Source organism: Anomaloglossus baeobatrachus, chromosome 6, assembly GCF_048569485.1.
Source record: "Anomaloglossus baeobatrachus isolate aAnoBae1 chromosome 6, aAnoBae1.hap1, whole genome shotgun sequence".
Lineage (NCBI taxonomy): Eukaryota > Metazoa > Chordata > Amphibia > Anura > Aromobatidae > Anomaloglossus > Anomaloglossus baeobatrachus.
Window position 1 is genome coordinate 421546733 of NC_134358.1, and position 21194 is coordinate 421567926.

At 45.6% G+C, this 21194-nt stretch overlaps 1 protein-coding gene across 2 annotated transcripts in view; it reads right to left on the reverse strand.

The window, feature by feature from the left end:
* LARS2 (leucyl-tRNA synthetase 2, mitochondrial) overlaps positions 1 to 21194 on the reverse strand; it is a 315249-nt gene that overhangs the window by 96266 nt on the left and 197789 nt on the right. For both annotated transcript variants that reach the window (XM_075316613.1, XM_075316614.1), the window contains exons 12-14: positions 20322 to 20605; positions 16700 to 16798; positions 7390 to 7527 (exon numbers count right to left, since the gene is read on the reverse strand). In XM_075316613.1, the coding sequence (XP_075172728.1) occupies positions 7390 to 7527; positions 16700 to 16798; positions 20322 to 20605 (521 nt within the window). The remainder of the gene's footprint in view (positions 1 to 7389; positions 7528 to 16699; positions 16799 to 20321; positions 20606 to 21194) is intronic.

Genomic DNA, 21194 nt, shown 5'->3' on the forward strand with positions numbered 1-21194 from the left:
CCCGACTTCATCCTCATACCGCGGCTCTGTCTGTGTCGAGTACTGACTAGCGGTCACCTGTGAAGGATTCACCGTTGACCGCTAATCCCCCGATTGACTGAAGTGTCCCCCCCTCTCTCATACTCACCGATCCCCGATCACCGGCGCTGCACGGCATTCACACGGCTGCGGCGGCTTTTACTATTTTGAAAAAGCCGGCCGCTCATTAAACAATCTCGTATTCCCTGCTTTCCCCGCCCACCGGCGCCTATGATTGGTTACAGTGAGACACGCCCCCACGCTGAGTGACAGGTGTCACACTGCACCCAATCACAGCAGCCGGTGGGCGTGTCTATACTGTGCAGTAAAATAAATAAATAAATAATTAAAAAAAAACGGCGTGCGGTTCCCCCCAATTTTAATGCCAGCCAGATAAAGCCATACGGCTGAAGGCTGGTATTCTCAGGATGGGGAGCTCCACGTTATGGGGAGCCCCCCACCCTAACAATATCAGTCAGCAGCCGCCCAGAATTGCCGCATACATTATATGCGACAGTTCTGGGGCTGTACCCGGCTCTTCCCGATTTGCCCTGGTGCCGTTGGCAAATCGGGGTAATAAGGAGTTATTGGCAGCCCATAGCTGCCAATAAGTCCTAGATTAATCATGTCAGGCGTCTATGAGACACCCTCCATGATTAATCTGTAAGTTACAGTAAAAAAACACACACACCCGAAAAAATCCTTTATTTGAAATAAAAAACACACACAAATTCCCTCATTACCAATTTATTAACCCCGACAAACCCTCCATGTCCGGCGTACTCCACAGTCCTCCAGCGTCGCGTCCAGCTCTGCTGCATGGAGGTGACAGGAGCAGCAGAAGACACCGCCGCTCCGGTCACCTCCACACAGCAAATGAGATGAGTAGCGCGATCAGCTGCTGTCACTGAGGTTACCCTCGGCCACCGCTGGATCCAGCGGTGGCCGCGAGTTACCTGACTGACAGCAGCTGATCGCGCTACTCATCTCATTTGCTGTGTGGAGGTGACCGGAGCGGCGGTGTCTTCTGCTGCTCCTGTCACCTCCATGCAGCAGAGCTGGACGCGACGCTGGAGGACTGTGGAGTACGCCGGACATGGAGGGTTTGTCGGGGTTAATAAATTGGTAATGAGGGAATTTGTGTGTGTTTTTTATTTCAAATAAAGGATTTTTTCGGGTGTGTGTGTTTTTTTACTGTAACTTACAGATTAATCATGGAGGGTGTCTCATAGACGCCTGACATGATTAATCTAGGACTTATTGGCAGCTATGGGCTGCCAATAACTCCTTATTACCCCGATTTGCCAACGGCACCAGGGCAAATCGGGAAGAGCCGGGTACAGCCCCAGAACTGTCGCATATAATGTATGCGGCAATTCTGGGCGGCTGCTGACTGATATTGTTAGGGTGGGGGGCTCCCCATAACGTGGAGCTCCCCATCCTGAGAATACCAGCCTTCAGCCGTATGGCTTTATCTGGCTGGCATTAAAATTGGGGGGAACCGCACGCCGTTTTTTTTTAATTATTTATTTATTTATTTTACTGCACAGTATAGACACGCCCACCGGCTGCTGTGATTGGGTGCAGTGTGACACCTGTCACTCAGCGTGGGGGCGTGTCTCACTGTAACCAATCATAGGCGCCGGTGGGCGGGGAAAGCAGGGAATACGAGATTGTTTAATGGGCGGCCGGCTTTTTCAAAATAGTAAAAGCCGCCGCAGCAGTGTGAATGCCGTGCAGCGCTGCGCCGAAGATCGGGGAACGGTAAGTATGAGAGAGGGGGGGAAACTGACCGACAGACTGTGAGAGAGGGACAGACAGACAGAGAGACCGACATAGAGACAGAGAGACTGACCGACGGACTCAGGGAGATTGACCGACATACACAGAAATAGAAAGAATAGCCGACATCACTAGAAATAAAAACACCAAACGGACACGGACTATAGGTATATGCATACGTGTTTACTAACGTGTGTGCACATACCCATAGACTTTCATTGTGTCCACGTGTGCGTGCTCCGTGCAGATAACGGACATGCATCCGTGCCAAACGCAAAGACATACGGATCACGGACACGCACACACGGACATAATGAAATAACGGACGTGTGACCACAATCATAGATTAACATTGGTGCACGTTTGGCCGTGTCTCCGGTATATACGGAAACGGACCAAACACGCACGTGTATCACGGACGTGTGAAGGGGGCCTAAGCCTGTAGGTATCGATTGTGGTCACATGATGAAGGAGAGGACCGGAGCTGAGCTGGAAATGGTAGAAAACAGTGACATGTAAGTATTTTAATGCACACATTGAACATACATTACTGATAGCTAATAAATGCTGGAATAAAATAAACAAAGAAAAAACATTGTAGTGGGCCTTGCACTATTAATTGCTCAAACACCTTAAATAGCTATTGGCTTAGCAATCTTTCAGCCAACATCTATTTTCATGTGTATGCTTAGCCTGGCTTGAGGTACATGTGTTTTCAATGGGAACATCTCCCATGAGATAAAATCATTGGGCAGAATGAAATCCAACTGCCCAATCCTTCTTTCCCAAGAACACCTGCTGTCAGAGGACTATCAGTACACCTAGAAACACATGGGATAGTCTGAATAGTTCCACTGAAAGAACAGCGATATGATTTTTTGGTTTACTTATTAAAATGAAAACTAGTTGCTAGTTTTGGCCCTTTTTTTACTGGAATAGGTAGTTAAATAATCCCTAGAAGAAGAAAATATAACACTTATTCCAGATAAGTTATACTTGTGATCTTCAGGCTGAATGGTGTCTCCAGGTCATGAGGACCATAAGGTAAACCTATCATTAAATGGCACTCTAGCCAATACTTTAAAAGGAACCTGTGTGAACCTTCTACTCCCCAAAACAATTTATAAGACTTTATAAGCCGTTTAAAGGATAAGCAAATTAATTTATGACCCAAAAGTGATGCTCCAACAGCAAGAAATCATGTTTTGGAGTTCTATATTTATGTGTCTGGAAGTGCACTGGGGCACAACGATGCACTTACAGCTTGTCAGCCTCCTCAGTATTCCCTGCCATGTAGCAGAGCCAACGACGTGTCAATCAACCATAGGCAAGTGGCACTAAGCAGAGAATATAGCATGGAGTGCATTGGGCGCGATGATGCACTTAGAGCTTCTCAGCCTCCTCTGTTTTCCTGCCATGTATCAGAGCTAACGACCTGTCAATTAACCAATGGTGCTGGCACTAGGTAGAGAATATAGCATGAAGCGCACTGGCGCGTGACAATGCACTTACATCTTCTCCGCCTCCTCTGTAATCCCTGCCATGTATTTGAGCTAATGCTCTGTCAATCAACCAGAGGCAAGCAGCACTAGGCAGAGAACATAGCGTAAAGACCGCAGGGGAGCAATGATGCACTTACAGCTTCTCAGCCTTCTCTGTATACTGTCATGTATCGGAGCCAATGACCTGTCTATCACCCAGAGGGGAGTGGCACTAGGCAATGAATATAGCGTGACGTGCATTGGGCGTGATGATGCACTTACAGCTTCTCAGCCTCCTCTGTTTTCCTGCCATGTATTGCAGCTAACGACCTGTCAATCAACCAGAGGCGAGTGGCACTAGGTAGAGAATATAGCATGAAGCGCACTGGAGCGTGACAATGCACTTAGAGCTTCTCAGCCTCCTCTGTATTCCCTGCCATGTATTCAAGCTAACAACCTGTCAATCAACCAGAGGCAAGTGGCACTAGGCAGAGAATATAGTGTAAAGTGCGCTGAGGAGCAACAATGCACTTACAGCTTCTCAGTCTCCTCTGCATTCCCTGTCATATATCAGAGCCAACAACCTGTGAATCACTCAGAGGGGAGGGGAACTAGGCAGAGAATATAGCGTGAAGTGCATTGAGTGTGATGATGCACTTACAGCTTCTCAGCCTCCTCTGTTTTCCTGCCATGTATTGGAGCGAACAACCTGTGAATCAAGCAGAAGCGAGTGGCACTAGTCAGACAATATAGTGTGAAGCTGACGAGCTGTAAGTGCATCATCATGCCACAATGCACTTTCACACACATACGTATATAAAGAACTTTAATACCTGATCTCTTGCTGCTGGAACATTGCTTTATGGTCATAAAGGAATCAACTTATCTTTTAAACAGTTACACAAACATAAAAATGATTTCGGAGTGTAGACGATTCCAACAGTTTCCCTTCAATCAGTGATTTTAATTCAACTGACTTAGATAACGAATTATGATAGTTTTTTCTGCTGCGTTTCTTCTGCAAGTGCCGACATCAAAATATGCAATAGAAAACTGCGCTACTTATTGCATTTGTTTTGTGTTGGCTTCATTTCTTTTTCAAAACCTTTACTTATAATTTATTCCAGATTAAACAAATAATAAATATGCACATAAAATATATCAAGTGGGAGAAAAGAAATATTATTAGCATTGGCCCTGTAGAATTAATAATACTGACAAGATGAAAGCTTCAGCCTCAAGGCATTTCTAAAGGGTTTTGAGAATACCAAAGGGAACAATATTTAGGCCGTTCCACCAATGAACTCGTGTTTCTAAACTATTTTCAGCAAATTTCCTGAATAATACCGTAATAAAATGCATTGCCTAACAAATTTTATATGCTAAATTTGATCAAAAAAGTAGTTGATTAAACCCTTAAGGACCCACAGATTTTGCACCTTATTTATTCTAGTATTGCTTTCCAAAAGCGACAATTTAGTTTTTTACTTTCTGTCAAGCTATTCAAATAAAGGCTGCTTTATACGTTCCAATTTATCGTGTGATCGCATTTGCGATCACACCCGCCCCCAATTTCTTGCCCGTGTCGCACAATGTTGTAACCCCCCGTCACACGTACTTACCTTCCAAACGACGTCGTTGTGGGCGGCGAACATCCACTTCCTGAAGGGGGAGGAACGTTCGGCGTCACAGCGACGTCACACAGCAGCCGCCCAATAGAAGCGGAGGGGCGGAGATGAGTGGGATGTAAACATCCCGCCCACCTCCTTCCTTCCGCATTGCCGGCGGCCGCAGGTAAGCTGCAGTTCATCGTTCCCGGGGTGTCACATGGAGCGATGTGTGCTGCCTCGGGAACAATGAACAACTAGACGTTCGATTTTTAGAAAATGAGCGACGTGTCAACGATGAACGAGAAGGTGAGTATTTTCTGCTCGTTCATAGCTGTCACACGCTACGATATCACTAACGATGCCGGATGTGCGTCACTTACGACGTGACCCCGCCGACATCTCGTTAGATATATCGTAGCGCGTAAAGCCCGCTTAAGGGCGCATTTTTTATGTCACAAGCTGTATTTTTAATAGTTCTAGTTTTGGGTTGGTGTCGTTTATTGATTAGATTTTTAATATCTTTTTTTGGATACAAGAAAACTCACATTTCTTGGGAGCCATTGATTTTTAATTTTTCTGGAGATGGAGGTATTTCAGGGCTTATTTATTTGTAAGGTGAAGTTTTTAATTGGTATCATTTTGTAGGACCCACAACTTTTTGACCCCTTTATACCATGCTTTGTCAGATTGAAAGAACAGAACAGAAATTCTGTCATTGGTTTTTATTTTATTTTAATTGCATGGGTTAATTAGCATTGTCAGTTGAAAGGTTGGGTCAATAATAGTGATTTTCTTGCTTTCATTTTTTATTTGTATTAAAGATATATAGTGGGTTGTGATTTTTGGATTTTATATTTTACTACTTTTCAAACTTGTTTTTTTAGTCCCACATGTATAAGCCTGATCAATCATATCAAGCACTATAATACTTCAGTATTGTAATATATGGTGTCTGTCAGTGTATTTCCAAAGATCCATATGATATCCTAATGAGCTCTAAGACTAGTTGCAAAGGCGTTACTTCCTGCGCTCATTCCGCCCTCTTAGCATGTTAGCATGCCCACAGAGGTCTGCTAACATGCTATTCAATGCCCACTGCCAGCGTCATCACCAGCCTCAGACGCCAGAGAGTGCATATGATCAGAAGTCCCCGGCACTTCTGGTCATGCGCACTGGACCTCGCCAGAACGCGTATACTCAGCTTCATAGTGCGCATGATGAGAAATGTGGTGACTTGATCATGCGCACTGACCGGCATCTGAGGCTGCAGCAACGGACAGATACGAGCGTTACCGCTGGTGATGACGCTGGCAGTGGGCATTGAATAGCATGTTAGTACGCCCCTGTGGGCCTGCTACTATGCTAAGAGGGAGGAATGAGTGCATAAACTAATGCCCTTGCGACTAGTCCCTGCGCTCATTAGCATATTATATAGGATCTTTAGAAATACTTTTTCTGAAGCTCTCTATCTATGCTACTAAATACAGGGACAGTTAGGCAGGGATTATCAATATGCACCCAGAACTGCTCGTGGTTTTGGGTGCATATTGCAACTGACAGGTTCACGGTAATGAAGATTTTAAAATATATACCAAAAGGGAATTAGAGGTTTCTAATTCATGCTTGAACCATGGGGAGCATGAATCAGAGACCGACTCTCTAAGTGCAGCCAAATACGTCATTTCAAATGCTCCGGCAGTTCAGAAAAAGCATACAATGAAATGCTGGTGGACTACCATGCATTTTGGAATGACTAGTCTGGAAGACAGGTCCTTGGCTGCTTCTCTCCGCCCCTCTCACTATGAATGACAGGTCTCTTCCTTTACTCACACACACAGAGAAAGATCTGTCAGTCTAAAGAAAGTGGGTCAAGGAGAAGTTGCTGCAACATTTCAGTTGGATACACGCATGGCTGCGATTACAAAGCCGGACTCTGATTCATGCTGTCCATGGGTCGGGCAGCAGGAATGAGCTGACAGGTTCCTTTTAAATATCTTTAGCAATGCAAAAGTGAGAAAACAGATTGAGACTGACATTGTGCTTCAGCCTCATCTGTATTAATAGTACATGCTTGATGCTGGATAATAATTAATATTATAAAGTCAAATATCAGAGGATATTGGAATTCACAAAAAGCCTTTTGGCACAAAACATCTCTGATGTTCCTGTACGTTCCCTTCATATTAGGAAAATGGCTAAGTGAGATATTACCAGAAAGTTGGGTTATTATAGGTCATTCATTCTGACTTCATTTAGAATGGTAAAAGATACAAATGTTAATGCTGATTCTGATCACTGGGAATAGGAGCTAATGCAAAACAGCTGGAAGAAAATGTAAATGAGCTGCACATAAGATATACAAGTGCAATAGTCTGAGGAGTATCCACTGCTCCATATATTCCAGCTACACTACTTGAATCAAGAGGAAAATTGATACGCAATCACTTATGTCCTTGATGAAAGTCTACAGAAAGAATAGGCAAGGGATTTCATTTAACCTGTGCTTCACCATGCCTTGGGAGTGGCAGAAGTGGTTGAAAAATCGGGCATAGTACAAGTGCATCACAGCATGTTCCTTTCCTCCAATATAGAGATCTACCGGCATCCAGAAGTCAGCTAAAGATTTTTCAAATGGCCTGAAACAAAAAGAGGAAAACATTTTTAAATATATTTTGGAATGTCTAGATTATACAGTAACATTTCAGCAACTTGGTCTGGAGAACTTAAAAATCAGTACAAAATGTCACATTTTTAATTAGTTGAAATTATCAAAAAGTATGCCCCTTAAAGGGGAATTCTCATGTTATTAACTTTCTTTAGTTAACTAGACAGCATGAAAACAAGCAAGCTTGCAATTTACTTACTCTGAATATGAGAGTTTTTATATTACATAGTGTACAGCTTGTTTCCATGGAGCTCGGCCACTAGTACCTGGTCAAGCATGTGCAGTAGTTACATTCCAGGAAGAGAGTTAACTCCTAATATCCCAATAGCCAATAAGCCCAATAAGATAAGGATGAATACCGGGCACTGCTTACCACGTGTACCGCCGATGTATTTGTCACTGAGGAAAAGTCTGTCTTTACTTGGAAGGAATCACTAGTATTCCACTGATTCCCACTCACATTTGATTAACCACTAGGAGGATTGCAAAGATCAGGGGTGTTCTCGCCATAGGATAAGATCTAAAAGTTCATCAATGAATAGAGCTGTCAGTACTCACTTGATCCAATGTTGCTTTATTGCAGAAGTGTATACATCAAACAGGGGGAGGTGCGGGGGAGGGGGCACACTGGACGATGGCACCGTTTCGCACCACTGAGGGTGCTTCCACTTCCACTGGACTCGTGGAAGTGCCCTCAGTGGTGCGAAACTGTGCCGTCGTCCAGCGTGCCCCCTCCCCCGCACCTCCCCGTTTGCCTGTTTGATGTATACACTTTTGCAATAAAGCAACAACGTTGGATCAAGTGAGAGCTGCCAGCTCTATTCATTGATGAACTCCTAATATCCCAGTCACTTTAAGATTTCCATTGATAGAGAGCTCACTGGGCTACTGCGGGAGGTAGTGAGTTCTCCATTAATGGAAACCTTCAAGTGGAAACTGGATAAACATAAGGCTGGGATGATTTAAGAAAACCTGCACTCACAGGGGGTTGAACTCGATGGCCCTTCAAACTCTACCATTCTATGAATCTATGACTTCTCCTGAACTCATTGATTCTACAAAGCAGTTAGCTGCTCACCTTACTCCCTCTCAACTCCTAACAATCTGCTGTTAAAAAATTTGAAAAATTACCAGCCCCCACCATCAGCTGGTTCCAAAATAGTTGACCTAATTTTACAGCTTATAATTTCCTGAGCCATGTGCTTATTTACATGCACTGTTATCCCTATATGCAATATAATTAAAAAAGTGTGGACTTCAGAAGAAACCACTGATAGCTGAATGTGTTATAGCAGAACTTATGCTGAGTTTTATAGTTCTCCCAATATTACAGCTCTGCTACTCACCAAAAGTAACACTCAAGGAAGAATGCCTGCCCTACTAGAAACCAGGAAGGTCTGCCCAGTTGTGAGTTGCTAAATATTCAACTTAAGAATATCCCTTTAACATGCTCAGGAAATCCAGAAAGGTGGATCCATGGTGGCTCAGCTCAATGTATGTCCCTATACTCACATTAGTGAGGGCATAAATCTCAATGTCAAAATGTTCAAATTGGTGTTTCGATATTTGCATTGGTGCACAAGTGATGGTAATTTGATGTGGCCTATCACATAATGAATAGTTTTGACTTCCTGATAATAAAGGACAGCACTGGTGAGGCGAATGTGGGAACAGGATAATGTACATTTAAGGAAAAAATATTGATCTGACATATCAAAATCTCTAAAATTTTTGTATTCACGACAATACTTTAAAAAAAATCAGTGGCCACAAGACTAGAAAATAACTGAGCAGATAACTGTGAAAAAATTCTCTAAAAATTAAAACCACATTTATAGTATTATACAGTCATGTCTGAAAGTGTTGGTATCCTTGAATTTGTTCCAGAAAATGAAGCATTTCGCCCAGAACATTATTGCAATTACACAAATTTTGTTATACTTTATCATATGGATATGCATATCCACCATCCGGACTATCCTGCATTGCACCTTTTCATCAATTTTTCTCTGCCGTCCACGTCCAGGAAGATTAGCTACAGTGCCATGGGTTGTAAACTTCTTGATTATGTTTCACACCGTGGACAGGACAAAGGAACATCAAGATCTCTGGAGATGAACTTGCAACCTTTAAATTGTTTATATTTTTCAACAATTTTGGTTCTTAAAGGGGTGGTTCACCCATTTTTTTTATTTTCTGTATGAGCTCTACTTACCTTTCTAGGCGTCTTCTCCATTGGCTTCTGTTTCCAGTTCTGGCACTGAGCGGCGCTATCCTGCACGCTCAGTGCCGGTCACATGACCCCCTGGAGCTGTGGCCGCCGGCATCCTCTGACGTCCCGGCATTTCCGGCCTCTCAAACAAGACGGGTACGTCACAGGATGCCGGCGCCACTCAGATTGAGTGACAGGGCTGTGGGCGGTGACTACCGCACGTCACAGCTCAGCATCGAGGGGAGAATCCGGAGGACGCCAGTGTGGAGCCGGCGTCCTGCAGATGGTGAGACACGGGGCGCCAGTGTGCAGTGCAGGGGGGGGGGGGTCTTCAGCTGAATCCCCCCCTGCACGTAAGTATGTGCTCACACTGTCCACCCGCCCGCTCTGCTGCGATGTCAGGAGAGCGGCCGGTGTCGGGCAGTGTGATCATCTGCTCCTCCCAGCAGCAAGACACTGACAGGCATGTCACCGCTGTGCTCTGCCATCTGTCCTGCTGCATGGGACCAACTATCTGCACTCTGTCACCTGCACCACAAGTCACAGAGTGGAGACAGTTGGTGACAGAGCACCTCTGCCCCCCCCTGTTCTTTCCCCACTCTCTTCTCTCCCCCCACTCTTCTCCCCCTCCCCTCTTCTCTGCCCCCCTCTTATCCCTCTCTCCTCTCCCCTCTCTTTTCCCTCGCTCTCTTCCCCCCTCGCTCTCTTCTCCCCCCCCTCGCTCTGTTCTCCCCCCCGCTCGCTCTCTTTTCCCCCCCGCTCGCTCTCTTTTCCTCCCCCCTCGCTCTCTTTTCCTCCCCCCCTCGCATTCTTTTCCCCCCCTCGCTCTCTTTTCCTCCCCCCTCGCTCTCTTTTCCTCCCCCCTCGCTCTCTTCTCCCCCCCTCGCTCTCTTCTCCCCCCCCTCGCTCTGTTCTCCCCCCCGCTCGCTCTCTTTCCCCCCCGCTCGCTCTCTTTTCTTCCCCCCTCGCTCTCTTTTCCTCCCCCCCTCGCTTTCTTTTCCTCCCCCCTCGCTCTCTTTTCCTCCCCCCTCGCTCTCTTTTCCTCCCCCCTCGCTCTCTTTTCCTCCCCCCTCGCTCTCTTTTCCTCCCCCGTCGCTCTCTTCTCCCCCCCTCGCTCTCTTCTCCCCCCCCTCGCTCTCTTTTCCTCCCCCCCCGCTCGCTTTCTTTTCCTCCCCCCCCTCGCTCTCTCTCTTTTCCCTCGCTCTCTCCTGGCATGGTCAGTACAGAAATCTCTCCATCGTGGAGGGGTGAGAGGGAGTAATAAACATGGAGTCCCTACTGTGTCTGTGTATTTATTTCTAATAAAGTATTTTTCTCTGTGTGGTCTTTTTTTTTTTTAAACCCTTTATTGGAGATTCTTAATGGCCAGGTCAACCTTGGCCTGACATTAAGAATCTCGGGCTTTATACCAGCGGGTAAAACATAGCTGGTATTAACCTCTTATTACCCAGCGTGCCACCTGCCACCAGGGCCACTGGAAGAGTTGGATACAGCGCCAGAAGATGGCGCTTCTATGAAAGCGCCATTTTCTGGGGCGGCTGTGGACTGCAATTCGCAGCGGGGGGCCCAGAAAGTTTGGGCACCCTTCACTGCGGATTCCAATCCCCAGCTGCCTAGTTGTACCTGGCTGGACTCAAAAATTCGGCGAAGCCCATGTCATTTTTTTTTAAAATTATTTCATGAAATTCATGAAATAAAAAAAAAAAAAGGGCTTCTCTATATTTTTGGTTCCCAGCCGGGTACAACTAGGCAGCTGGGGGTTGGGGGCAGCCCGTAGCTGCCTGCTGTACCTGGCTAGCATACAAAAATATGGCGAAGCCCACGTCATTTTCTTAAAAACGTTTTCAGGGAAAAACCTTTATAAAAAAAAAAATGCTTCCCTGCATTTCTATTGCCAGTGAAAGTAACACCAAGCAGCGGGGGCTAGCAGCCAGTAGCTGCTTTGGTTACCCTTAGCAACAGAAAATGCAGCGGGAGCCCACAAACAATGTGATTTTTTTTGTTTTTTTATTTTTAATTAATTTTTTTTTAAAAAAAATTGGCATGGGCTTCGCCCATCGAGCACCAGAGCATTTTACTGCTCAATTCATCCCAAGTAATCAGATGACTCCAGTGTCGGCCGATTACTTGTTCTGTGTCCCCCTGCATCCATCGCAGCGTGTACGGGCTGTGAGGTCAGCGGAGTGGAGACAGTGACATGCTCTGCTCTGACACATAGTGTGCTGCATGTCACTATCTTTCACCACTCTGGGACTTGTGCAGGTGACCGGATGATACATGTCACTAACTGTCTCCACTATGGGACTTGTTGTGCAGGTGAGAGTGTATACAGTTGGTACTATGCTGCAGAAATCACAGAGTGGGGCAGTTAGTGACATGTATCATCCGGTCACCTGCACAACAAGTCCCAGAGTGGATACAGTGACATGCAGCACACTATGTGTCAGAGCAGAGCATGTCACCAACTTGCTCTGCTCTGTCACCTGCGGTGCTGCATGTCACGTTTTTGCCGCGATTTGGTGCCTTTTTTGCTGCGTTTTTGCTCACTGCGTTTTTAATCAGTGCACAATGCCATTAAAGATTGTTGATGAAAAAAATAAAAAAGGTCTGATGTCATTTCCTTATTCAAAATGTTCATTGTATGCAGGAGAGCAGACAGCAGCTGCAGAACTACAAGGCTCAGCATCCTCCATCCAGGACTGTATGCAGTTTTTTACCCAAAAAGAAAAAAAAAATGACGTGGGCTTCGCCATATTTTTGTATGCTAGCCGGGTACAACAGGCAGGTACGGGCTGCCCCCAACCCCCAGCTGCCTAGTTGTACCCGGCTGGGAACCAAAAATATAGAGAAACCCTTTTTTTTTTTTTAATTATTTCATGAATTTCATGAAATAATTTAAAAAAAAAAAATGACGTGAGCTTCGCCTAATTTTGGTGTCCAGCCGGGTACAACTAGGCAGCTGAGGATTGGAATCCACAGTGAAGGGTGCCCAAGCTTTCTGGGCACCCCCACTGCGAATTGCAGTCCGCAGCCACCCTAGAAAATGGCGCTTTCATAGACGCGCCATCTTCTGGCGCTGTATCCAACTCTTCCAGCTGCCCTGATGCCGGGTGGCTAGCCGGGTAATAATGGAGTTAGGGCTAGCTGTATATTATCAGCTAGCCCTAAGCCCGAAATTCATGGTGTCACGCCAATATTAGACATGGCCACCATGAATTTCTAGTAATGATAAAAAAAAACAAAAAAAAACACAACACACAGAAAAATATTTTTATTAGAAATAAAACACAACACAATTAGTGACTCCATCTTTATTGAAATAAACCCCCCTCCGCAGTAATCCTGGGTTAGGGTCCCGCGTCGTCCAATCCGGATCCAATATCATCTGATCGGTTTGCTGAAAGGCAAAGCGATCAGATGATGTGTCAGGTTAAAGGATGTGAATCACATCATACATCAGCTGATTGTATAAAAGCCGATTATACAATCAGCAGATGCATCAGTGCAAAAAAAAAAAAAAAAATAAATAAATAAATACTCACGTCTGTGCTGATTACCGGCAGCTCCTGGAGCGGAGTCTGATCCTGGCCCATCACTGCAGCAGCTGCCGGTAATCAACTGATGAAGTCCCCTGACGGCAGGATCAGCTGATAGCCGGCCGGGCGCGAAAAATCCGGCGAGACTACGATCAGCTGATGCGTCAGGTGACTGCATCAGGTGATCCACGGCCAGGTCCTGCAAGCTTCGTGCATGCATCGGGAAGACTGCACACAGCCGAAGCGGCGGGACCGAGACAGGGGCTGGAAGCAGGCATGGCACCCGGACCCTGCAGACAGGTGAGTATGACATACACACACACACTCACTCACTCACTCACACACTGTATATATACACACACACACTGTATATACACGCACACACACTGTATATACGCGCACACACTGTATATACGCGCACACACACTTTCTTCCCCTGGCTGTGTAGAGCTGCTGCTGTCTCTGTGTAATTGATCTCAGTGCATCCACTGGGAAGAGGCAGGGAGGAGGGTTTGGGTGGGAGCAGAGTGGGTGTATTAGACACAATGGGTGTGTTAGATAAGCCAGACACCGCCCTAGAGCCACAAAGAATTCTGGGACTTGTAGGAACTGAACACAGGAAGTCAGAGGAGAGATTAACCCCATCAGAGCTGGAGCCAGCAATGAGCATGTGCTGCTAGTGCACAATGAAAGGTAATTTTGCTGAAAAAACATAATAGATGTGTTGAGGGGCACATATTAGCAAGATTTATCAGAAAAAAAAAAAATCAGTTTTGGTAACTGGACAACTTCTTTAAGTCCTAAAACTGTTATGTTCTCCTCTTTATGTTCTCCATGCTTAGTGTGGCACACACATACAATGCAGAGATTGAGCCCACTTCTCCCTTTTTTATCTGGTTTTACCTTAGGGTACCGTCTCACTAAACGATGTACCAGCGATTCAGACCACGATATGACATGGTCAGGATCGCTGGTGCGTCGCTACATAGTCGCTGGTGAGCTGTCAATTGGGCAGATCTCACCAGCGACCAGCCAGCAGCGACTCGTGGAAACGATGCTGCGCTTGGTAACCAAGGTAAATATCGGGTAACTAAGCAAAATGCTTTGCTTCGTTACCCGATATTTACCCTGGTTACGAGCGCACACCGCTTAGCGCTGGCTCCCTGCACTCGTAGTCAGGGAACACATCGGGTTACTAAGCAAAGCACTTCGCTTAGTTACCCGATGTGTACTCTGGCTACGTGTGCAGGGAGCAGGGAGCCGGCACTGGCAGCCTGAGAGCGGCGTACGCTAGTAACCAAGGTAAATATCGAGTAACCAAGCAAAGAGCTTTGCTTAGTTACCCGATGTGTACCTTGGTTACCAGCGTCCGCAGCTTCGAGACGCCGGCTCCCTGCTCCCTGCACATTCAGATCGTTGCTCTCTCGCTGTCAAACACAGTGATGTGTGCTTCACAGCGGGAGAGCAACGAGCAAAAAATGAACCAGCACTGTGTGTAACGATCAGCAATTTCACAGCAGGGGCCAGGTCGCTGCTTAGTGTCACACACAGCGAGATCGCTGATGAGGTCACTGGTGCGTCACAAAATCTGTGACTCAGCAGTGATCTCGCTAGCGATCTCGCTATGTGAGAAGTACCCCTTAGACTGTCAGCTAATCCCACAAATATCAGCAGATTTGGCCATCTTTAGTCTAGTGTGTTTGGATGGCCTTATCAGGCATTTGAATTCAAACTAGCCAATCCTTATCTCTTTTGACATGATGTGCAGACAATCAATATGAATGGGGGCTGTAAGCTTTCTTCTCTTTACAAGCAAGTTTTATTTACTATTTTAAGAATGTTTGATAAGCCAAAATATTTCACAATCCGGCATCCAGTTGGTCTTGTATACAGAAACCCCCCCCCCAACTAACGGTCCCGCCACACATTAAATGTCAGCCAAACCCACCATAACCCACCAAAATAGACTGTGCATGTTGGACAAGCTCTGCAAGAGTGCTCCTAGGGTGTGCGCGCACACTGCTGCCCTTCGCTTAAAGGGCCAGTGTGTCATTCCCTGGAAGTGCCTCTCAGCCTATAGCTCAGAGGCACTGGGTACTTAAAGCACTCTTCCACAAGGGGATGTGCCTGATCAACGTGATTAGTTAATTAATGGTTTATTCCCTAGCCAGCTAGTTGTCAGGTTCCATTGTCCGCTGTGCTTCCTGTTACAGTGACTGTGTCCGTTCACCCGGGCCATGCCTGCCTCAGCTACCCTGGTGGTCCTAGCTTTACTAGTGACTGTGTCCGTTCACCCCAGCCGTGCCATCTGCCTCAGCTACCGCGGTGGTCTCAGCTTTACTAGTGACTGTGTCCATTCACCCCAGCTGTGCCATCTACCTCAGCTACCACGGTGGTCCCAGCTTTACTAGTGACTGTGTCCGTCCACTCTGGCCATGCTCTCTGCCTCAGTCTTCCCAATGGTCCTTGCTGCACTAGAGACTTTGCCCGTTTGTCCCTGTATCTGTCCCTGCCCTGGAGGTCAGCTGCTACAGTCCCTTTCACTTCCCTGGGAGTGGCACCTGGTGTCTGCTTTGCAAAGTGTGCTTAGTGAAGCCCCTCCCACTGAAGGGTAATCCCATGGTCCCCCTGTGGTCCAGTGGGTCCACTCCAGCTCACCGCTTTATCATCTGCAGCGGGGAGCATTACAATTATCATGCTAAAGCAAATCTATGTGGAAAAAACTACCATTACATAATGTGGATGTGGTTTTCACACAGAGTATTAAAGGGTTAATTTATCACTAAAAGTGATCACCTATACTAAGGATGGCTAATAACTGGCAGATTTTTGTTGATTTGCCTCCTGGAGCCCTCAACAGTCTCAAGATCGAGATTCTGATTTCTGCCAGAATGAAGCATGGACGTGGACGGGCATTCATTCTCAAGAAGTCGGCTAGATATAGCCAAGTATAGTACTCCCCTTCAGTGGTCTCATTATTGGCAAAATGGTCAAGACAATTAACAATCTATATAAAAAGTCCAAAGCATATTGCTGCTACGGCAGGGTAGGAGCCCAGCGTAAGATCATATTCACACATTCAGTGAGTTTTTTACCTCAGTATTTGTAGTCAAAACCAGGAGTCGATGAAAATTGCAGAAGTGGTGACGTGTTTCTATTCTACTTTTCCTCATATTGTCCCACTCCTGGTTTTGGCTACAAATACTGAGGCAAAAAACTCACCAAATACTCAATGTGTGCTAAGAATAAAAGAGATGTGTACACTACATAATATGTAGATAACAAAGGACTGTAATATACAAGTAGTTATAGCTGTCTGTACCATAAATCAAAGTTATTTCTAGACAAATACAGCAAATAAACCACTGCTTCCAATTATGTGACAGCAGGTATACCTTTCAGAGTTCTGAGGATCTGTATATCTCAGGTAATACCAAGCAGAGTCAACAAAGGTGTCCATGGTATCTGTCTCTCTCAGGGCGGCTCCAGCACACCTACAAAATAGGACAATATATGAAATGACTGTATTATTAAACTGTTCTTAGCGTATTCATAATTCAGCTCCTTGCACGGCTGTTCGTACCTCTATATATGACCCACCAGACACGTGACGTCTGGTTCTCAGGAGTTTGTGACCACCACAATATCAACACCTTGCTACATGGGATGATCATCCATAAGTCTCTGCATTACATGCCCTCCCTTTTTCGAAAGGCTCCATTTACAATGATTATTTTGTGTAGATTTTGTGGTTTGTCCATATTGTCTATCCTACTATATGTAATACCATTCATGAGAAGTCAACCCTCACACATTTCTAATTTATTTAGCAAGTCTGAAGAATTATAATTGGCCAAACTATGATGGCCATCCAATCTCAGTGGTGACAATTTGGCAATGAGAATAATATCAGATCTGTTTCTAACAAGGGGTTATTTTGTTAGGCTTTTGCTTATATAGCGGTATCATATTCCACAGCACTTAACAGACATTATAATCACTGTCCCCATTGGGGCTCACAATCTACATTCCCTATCACTATGTCATTGGACTGTGGGAGCAAACCGGAGAACCTGGAGGAAACCTGCGCAAACATGGCAGGGGGAATATACAAACTCCTTGCAGATGTTGTTCTTGGTGGGACTTGAACTCAAGACCCCAGAGCTGCAAAGCAACAGTGCTAACCACTGAGCCACTGTATAGTGATAACCACTGAGCCACTGTGCTGCCCATTTTGTGTGCATTTGCCTGTGGTTCTGCTTTTATATTATGCTAGCTGTAGTAGCCGGCATTGCCCGGGATACTAAGTGTCTGTCCCTCTCCCTCTCTGTCTATCTCCCTCTTTATCTGTCTCTCTCTCTGTTTCTGTCTGTCTCTCTCCCTCTTCCTGTCTCTCTCTGTCTCTCTGTCTTTGTTTTTCTCTCTTTGTGTCTTTCCCTCTATCCGTCTCTCTCTGTCTCTTTCTGTCTCTCTCTATTTGTCTCTCTCGCTCGGTCTCTCTCCCTGTCTGTCTCCCTCTGTATTTTTGTTTCTGTCTCTTTCTTTTTGTTTCTTTGTCTCCGTTTTTCTCTCTGTGTGTCTTTCCCTCTATCCGTCTCTCTGTCTCTTTCTATTTGTCTCTCTTGCTCGGTCTCTCTTCCTGTCTGTCTCCCTCTCTATCTCTGTTTCTCTCTCTTTATCTATCTCCCTCGCTGTTTCTATCTCTGTCTCTCTCACTGTCTGCCTCTCTCTGTTTCTCTCTTTCTGTCTCTCCACAGAAATCATATTACCTCACACATAAGCTTCTTAGGGTATGTGCGCACTAGGCGTTTTTTTCACGCTGCGTTTTTATGTGCGTTTTTGTCTCAAAAAACGCACCCGCGGCTAAAAAACGCGATAAAAACGCATGCGTTTTTACCGCGGTTTGGTGCGTTTTTTGCTGCGCTTTTGCTCACTGCGTTTTTAATCAGTGCACAATGCCATTAAAGATTGTTGATGAAAAAAAAAAAGGTCTGATGTCATTTCCTTCTTCAAAATGTTCATTGTATGCAGGAGAGCAGACAGCTGCAGAACTAGTGTATGCAGGAGAGCAGACAGCAGCTGCAGAACTACAAGGCTCAGCATCCTCCATCCAGGACTGAATGCAGGAGTTTTTTGCCCCCCCAAAAAATGACGTGGGCTTCGCCATATTTTTGTATGCTAGCCAGGTACAGCAGGCAGGTACATTCTGCCCCCAACCCCAGCTGCCTATTTGTACCCGGCTGGGAACCAAAAATATAGGGAAGCCCTTTTTTTTATATTTCATGAATTTCATGAAATAATTTTTAAAAAAAATGACGTGGGCTTCGCCCAATTTTTGAGTCCAGCCGGGTACAACTAGGCAGCTGGGGATTGGAATCCACAGTGCAGGGTGCCCATGCTTTCTGGGCACCCCCGCTGTGAATTGCAGTCCCGCAGCCACCCCAGAAAATGGCGCTTTCATATAAGCGCCATCTTCTGGCGCTGTATCCAACTCTTCCAGCTGCCCTGATGCCGGGTGGCTCGCTGGGTAATAATGGAGTTAGGGCTAGCTGTATATTATCAGCTGGCCCTAAGCCCGAAATTCATGGTGTCACGCCAATATTAGACATGGCCACCATGAAAAAACACAACACACAGAAAAATATTTTTATTAGAAATAAAACACAACACAATTAGTGACTCCATCTCTATTGAAATAAAGAACCCCCCTCCGCAGTAATCCTGGGTCAGGGTCCCGCACCGTCCAATCCGGATCCAATATCATCTGATCGGTTTGCTGGAAGGCAAAGCGATCAGATGATGTGTCAGGTTCTAGGGGCTGAAGCACATCACACATCAGCTGATTGTATAAAAGCCGATTATACAATCAGCTGATGCATCGGTGCAAAAATAAATAAAAAATAAATACTCACGTCTGTGCGGATTACCGGCAGCTCCTGGAGCAATCGGATGAGAGTCTGATCCAGTCACATCGCTGCAGGAGCTGCCGGTAATCAGCTGATGAAGTCTCCTGACGGCAGGATCAGCTGATAGCCGGCCGGGCGCGAAAAAGCCGGCGACACCGCGAGAATTACGATCAGCTGATGCGTCAGGTGACTGTATCAGGTGATCCACCGCCAGGTCCTGCAAGCTTCGTACGTGCCCCGGGGAGACTGCACACAGCCAGAGCGGCGGTACCGGGACAGGAGCGGGCATGGGTATATATGACATTTTTTTTTTCTACTGTTCACTTTTGTTTTCGCCGCTGCCTCCACCTCCCGCCCAGACACGGCGCCGCACGGAGCTGACATGGCACCAGGCGGGTTGTGGACGCAGCGGTGACGGTACCGGGAGGATTCATGCTTCTGTGTTTACCAACAGAAGGAATCCTCTTCTTGTACACGTCACTTTACTGCCCACCCCTTGCGTTTATAGCTGCGTTTTTAGTCATAGAAACGCAGCTATATGCGTTTTTCATTATGTTGTTGAACATCTCATTGAACTCAATGGGTGAAAAACGCAGTGAAAAACGCAGAAATAATTGACATGCTGCTTTTTTGTGGTCACCACAAAAACGCAGCTACAAAAAAACGCTGTGTGCGGACAGCACTTCTGAAAACCCATAGACATTGCTGGGGAGGCAATGTCACTGCGTTTTCAGCACAAAAACGCGGTAAAAAACGCCGCTAAAAACGCAGCAAAAACGCCTAGTGCGCACAAGGCCTTATACTAAATATGTCCTTTGTTGCCTACAGCTACCAATCACAGCTCCTATTAATGACATGTAGTTTCCAGCTCAATTGACTTTAATGTAAGCAGGTTTTTTGGTGAATAACAGTAAAGTGCGGGGTAAATTTTCCCTTCAAAACATAGTCTATGATGTTCCCTGAGTCAAATGAGGTGTCTGTACAAAATTTCATGATTGGAAATGCAACAGTGTGGATTCCTTTAGTGGACATACACACATACAGTACATACATACATACATACAGGCAGACACACATACATACATTCAGCTTTATATATTATATGCATTACCTTGGACATTTGCAGTTTATCCAGCCTGAAACAGCTGATAATGGAGATGACCCTTTCCCCGTGAAGGTGGACACAATGGGCAAGACAACTGGTAGGTCATCATAAGGCACAGGGACAGTACCACACGACGAACAGTGGATAATGGGTATTGGAGTTCCCCAGTAACGCTGCCTTGATATCAGCCAATCTCTCAGTTTGGAACTTGTTAGGTGACCTCCAGCCCCTTCGTCCTGAGCTTGCCTGGTTATGGCAAAGAAGGCATCATGTCTAGACAGTCCTGTAAACTAAATATCACAATAGTTTAATAAGTTAAAGGGGTTGTCCAGTTAATCCTGTGGATAGGTGAAAAACTAGTTGATGAATATTGGTCTGAATACTGGGACCTGCAACGATCGGCATAATGTGGAACTTTTATCCTGGTTAGTATGGAGCAGCAGTGCTTTCTCCAGCAGTCCCAGAGAATGAATAGAGAGGCGGACAAGTGTTCAACCATACATGTAATTTTGCAATGGGGATTAAAGTTTCCTATCGTGGATAAAAGTTCCCTGATGTGTCAATCAGGTTGGGTCCCAGCAGCAGAACTCCAGCAGATCAGCAAGGTAGATGTGGACAGGTGATAACTTGTTTTAACAAGACAACCTTCTTAAAACATATGCAAGATAACTTAGAGATAGACATGTCATTGTGATGATCAGACTTATAAATACAGTATAATAAAAAAACTACTTTCAGCAAAGTCATTTACAATTTAATTTCTCTCTCTAAAGACATTTTCTGATCTGTAAAGGCTATGTGTCCACGGTAGAATGTACCTGCGGATTTTTCTGCATCAAAATCCGCAGCTTTCCCCCGGAATCCGCACCTTAGCATAGA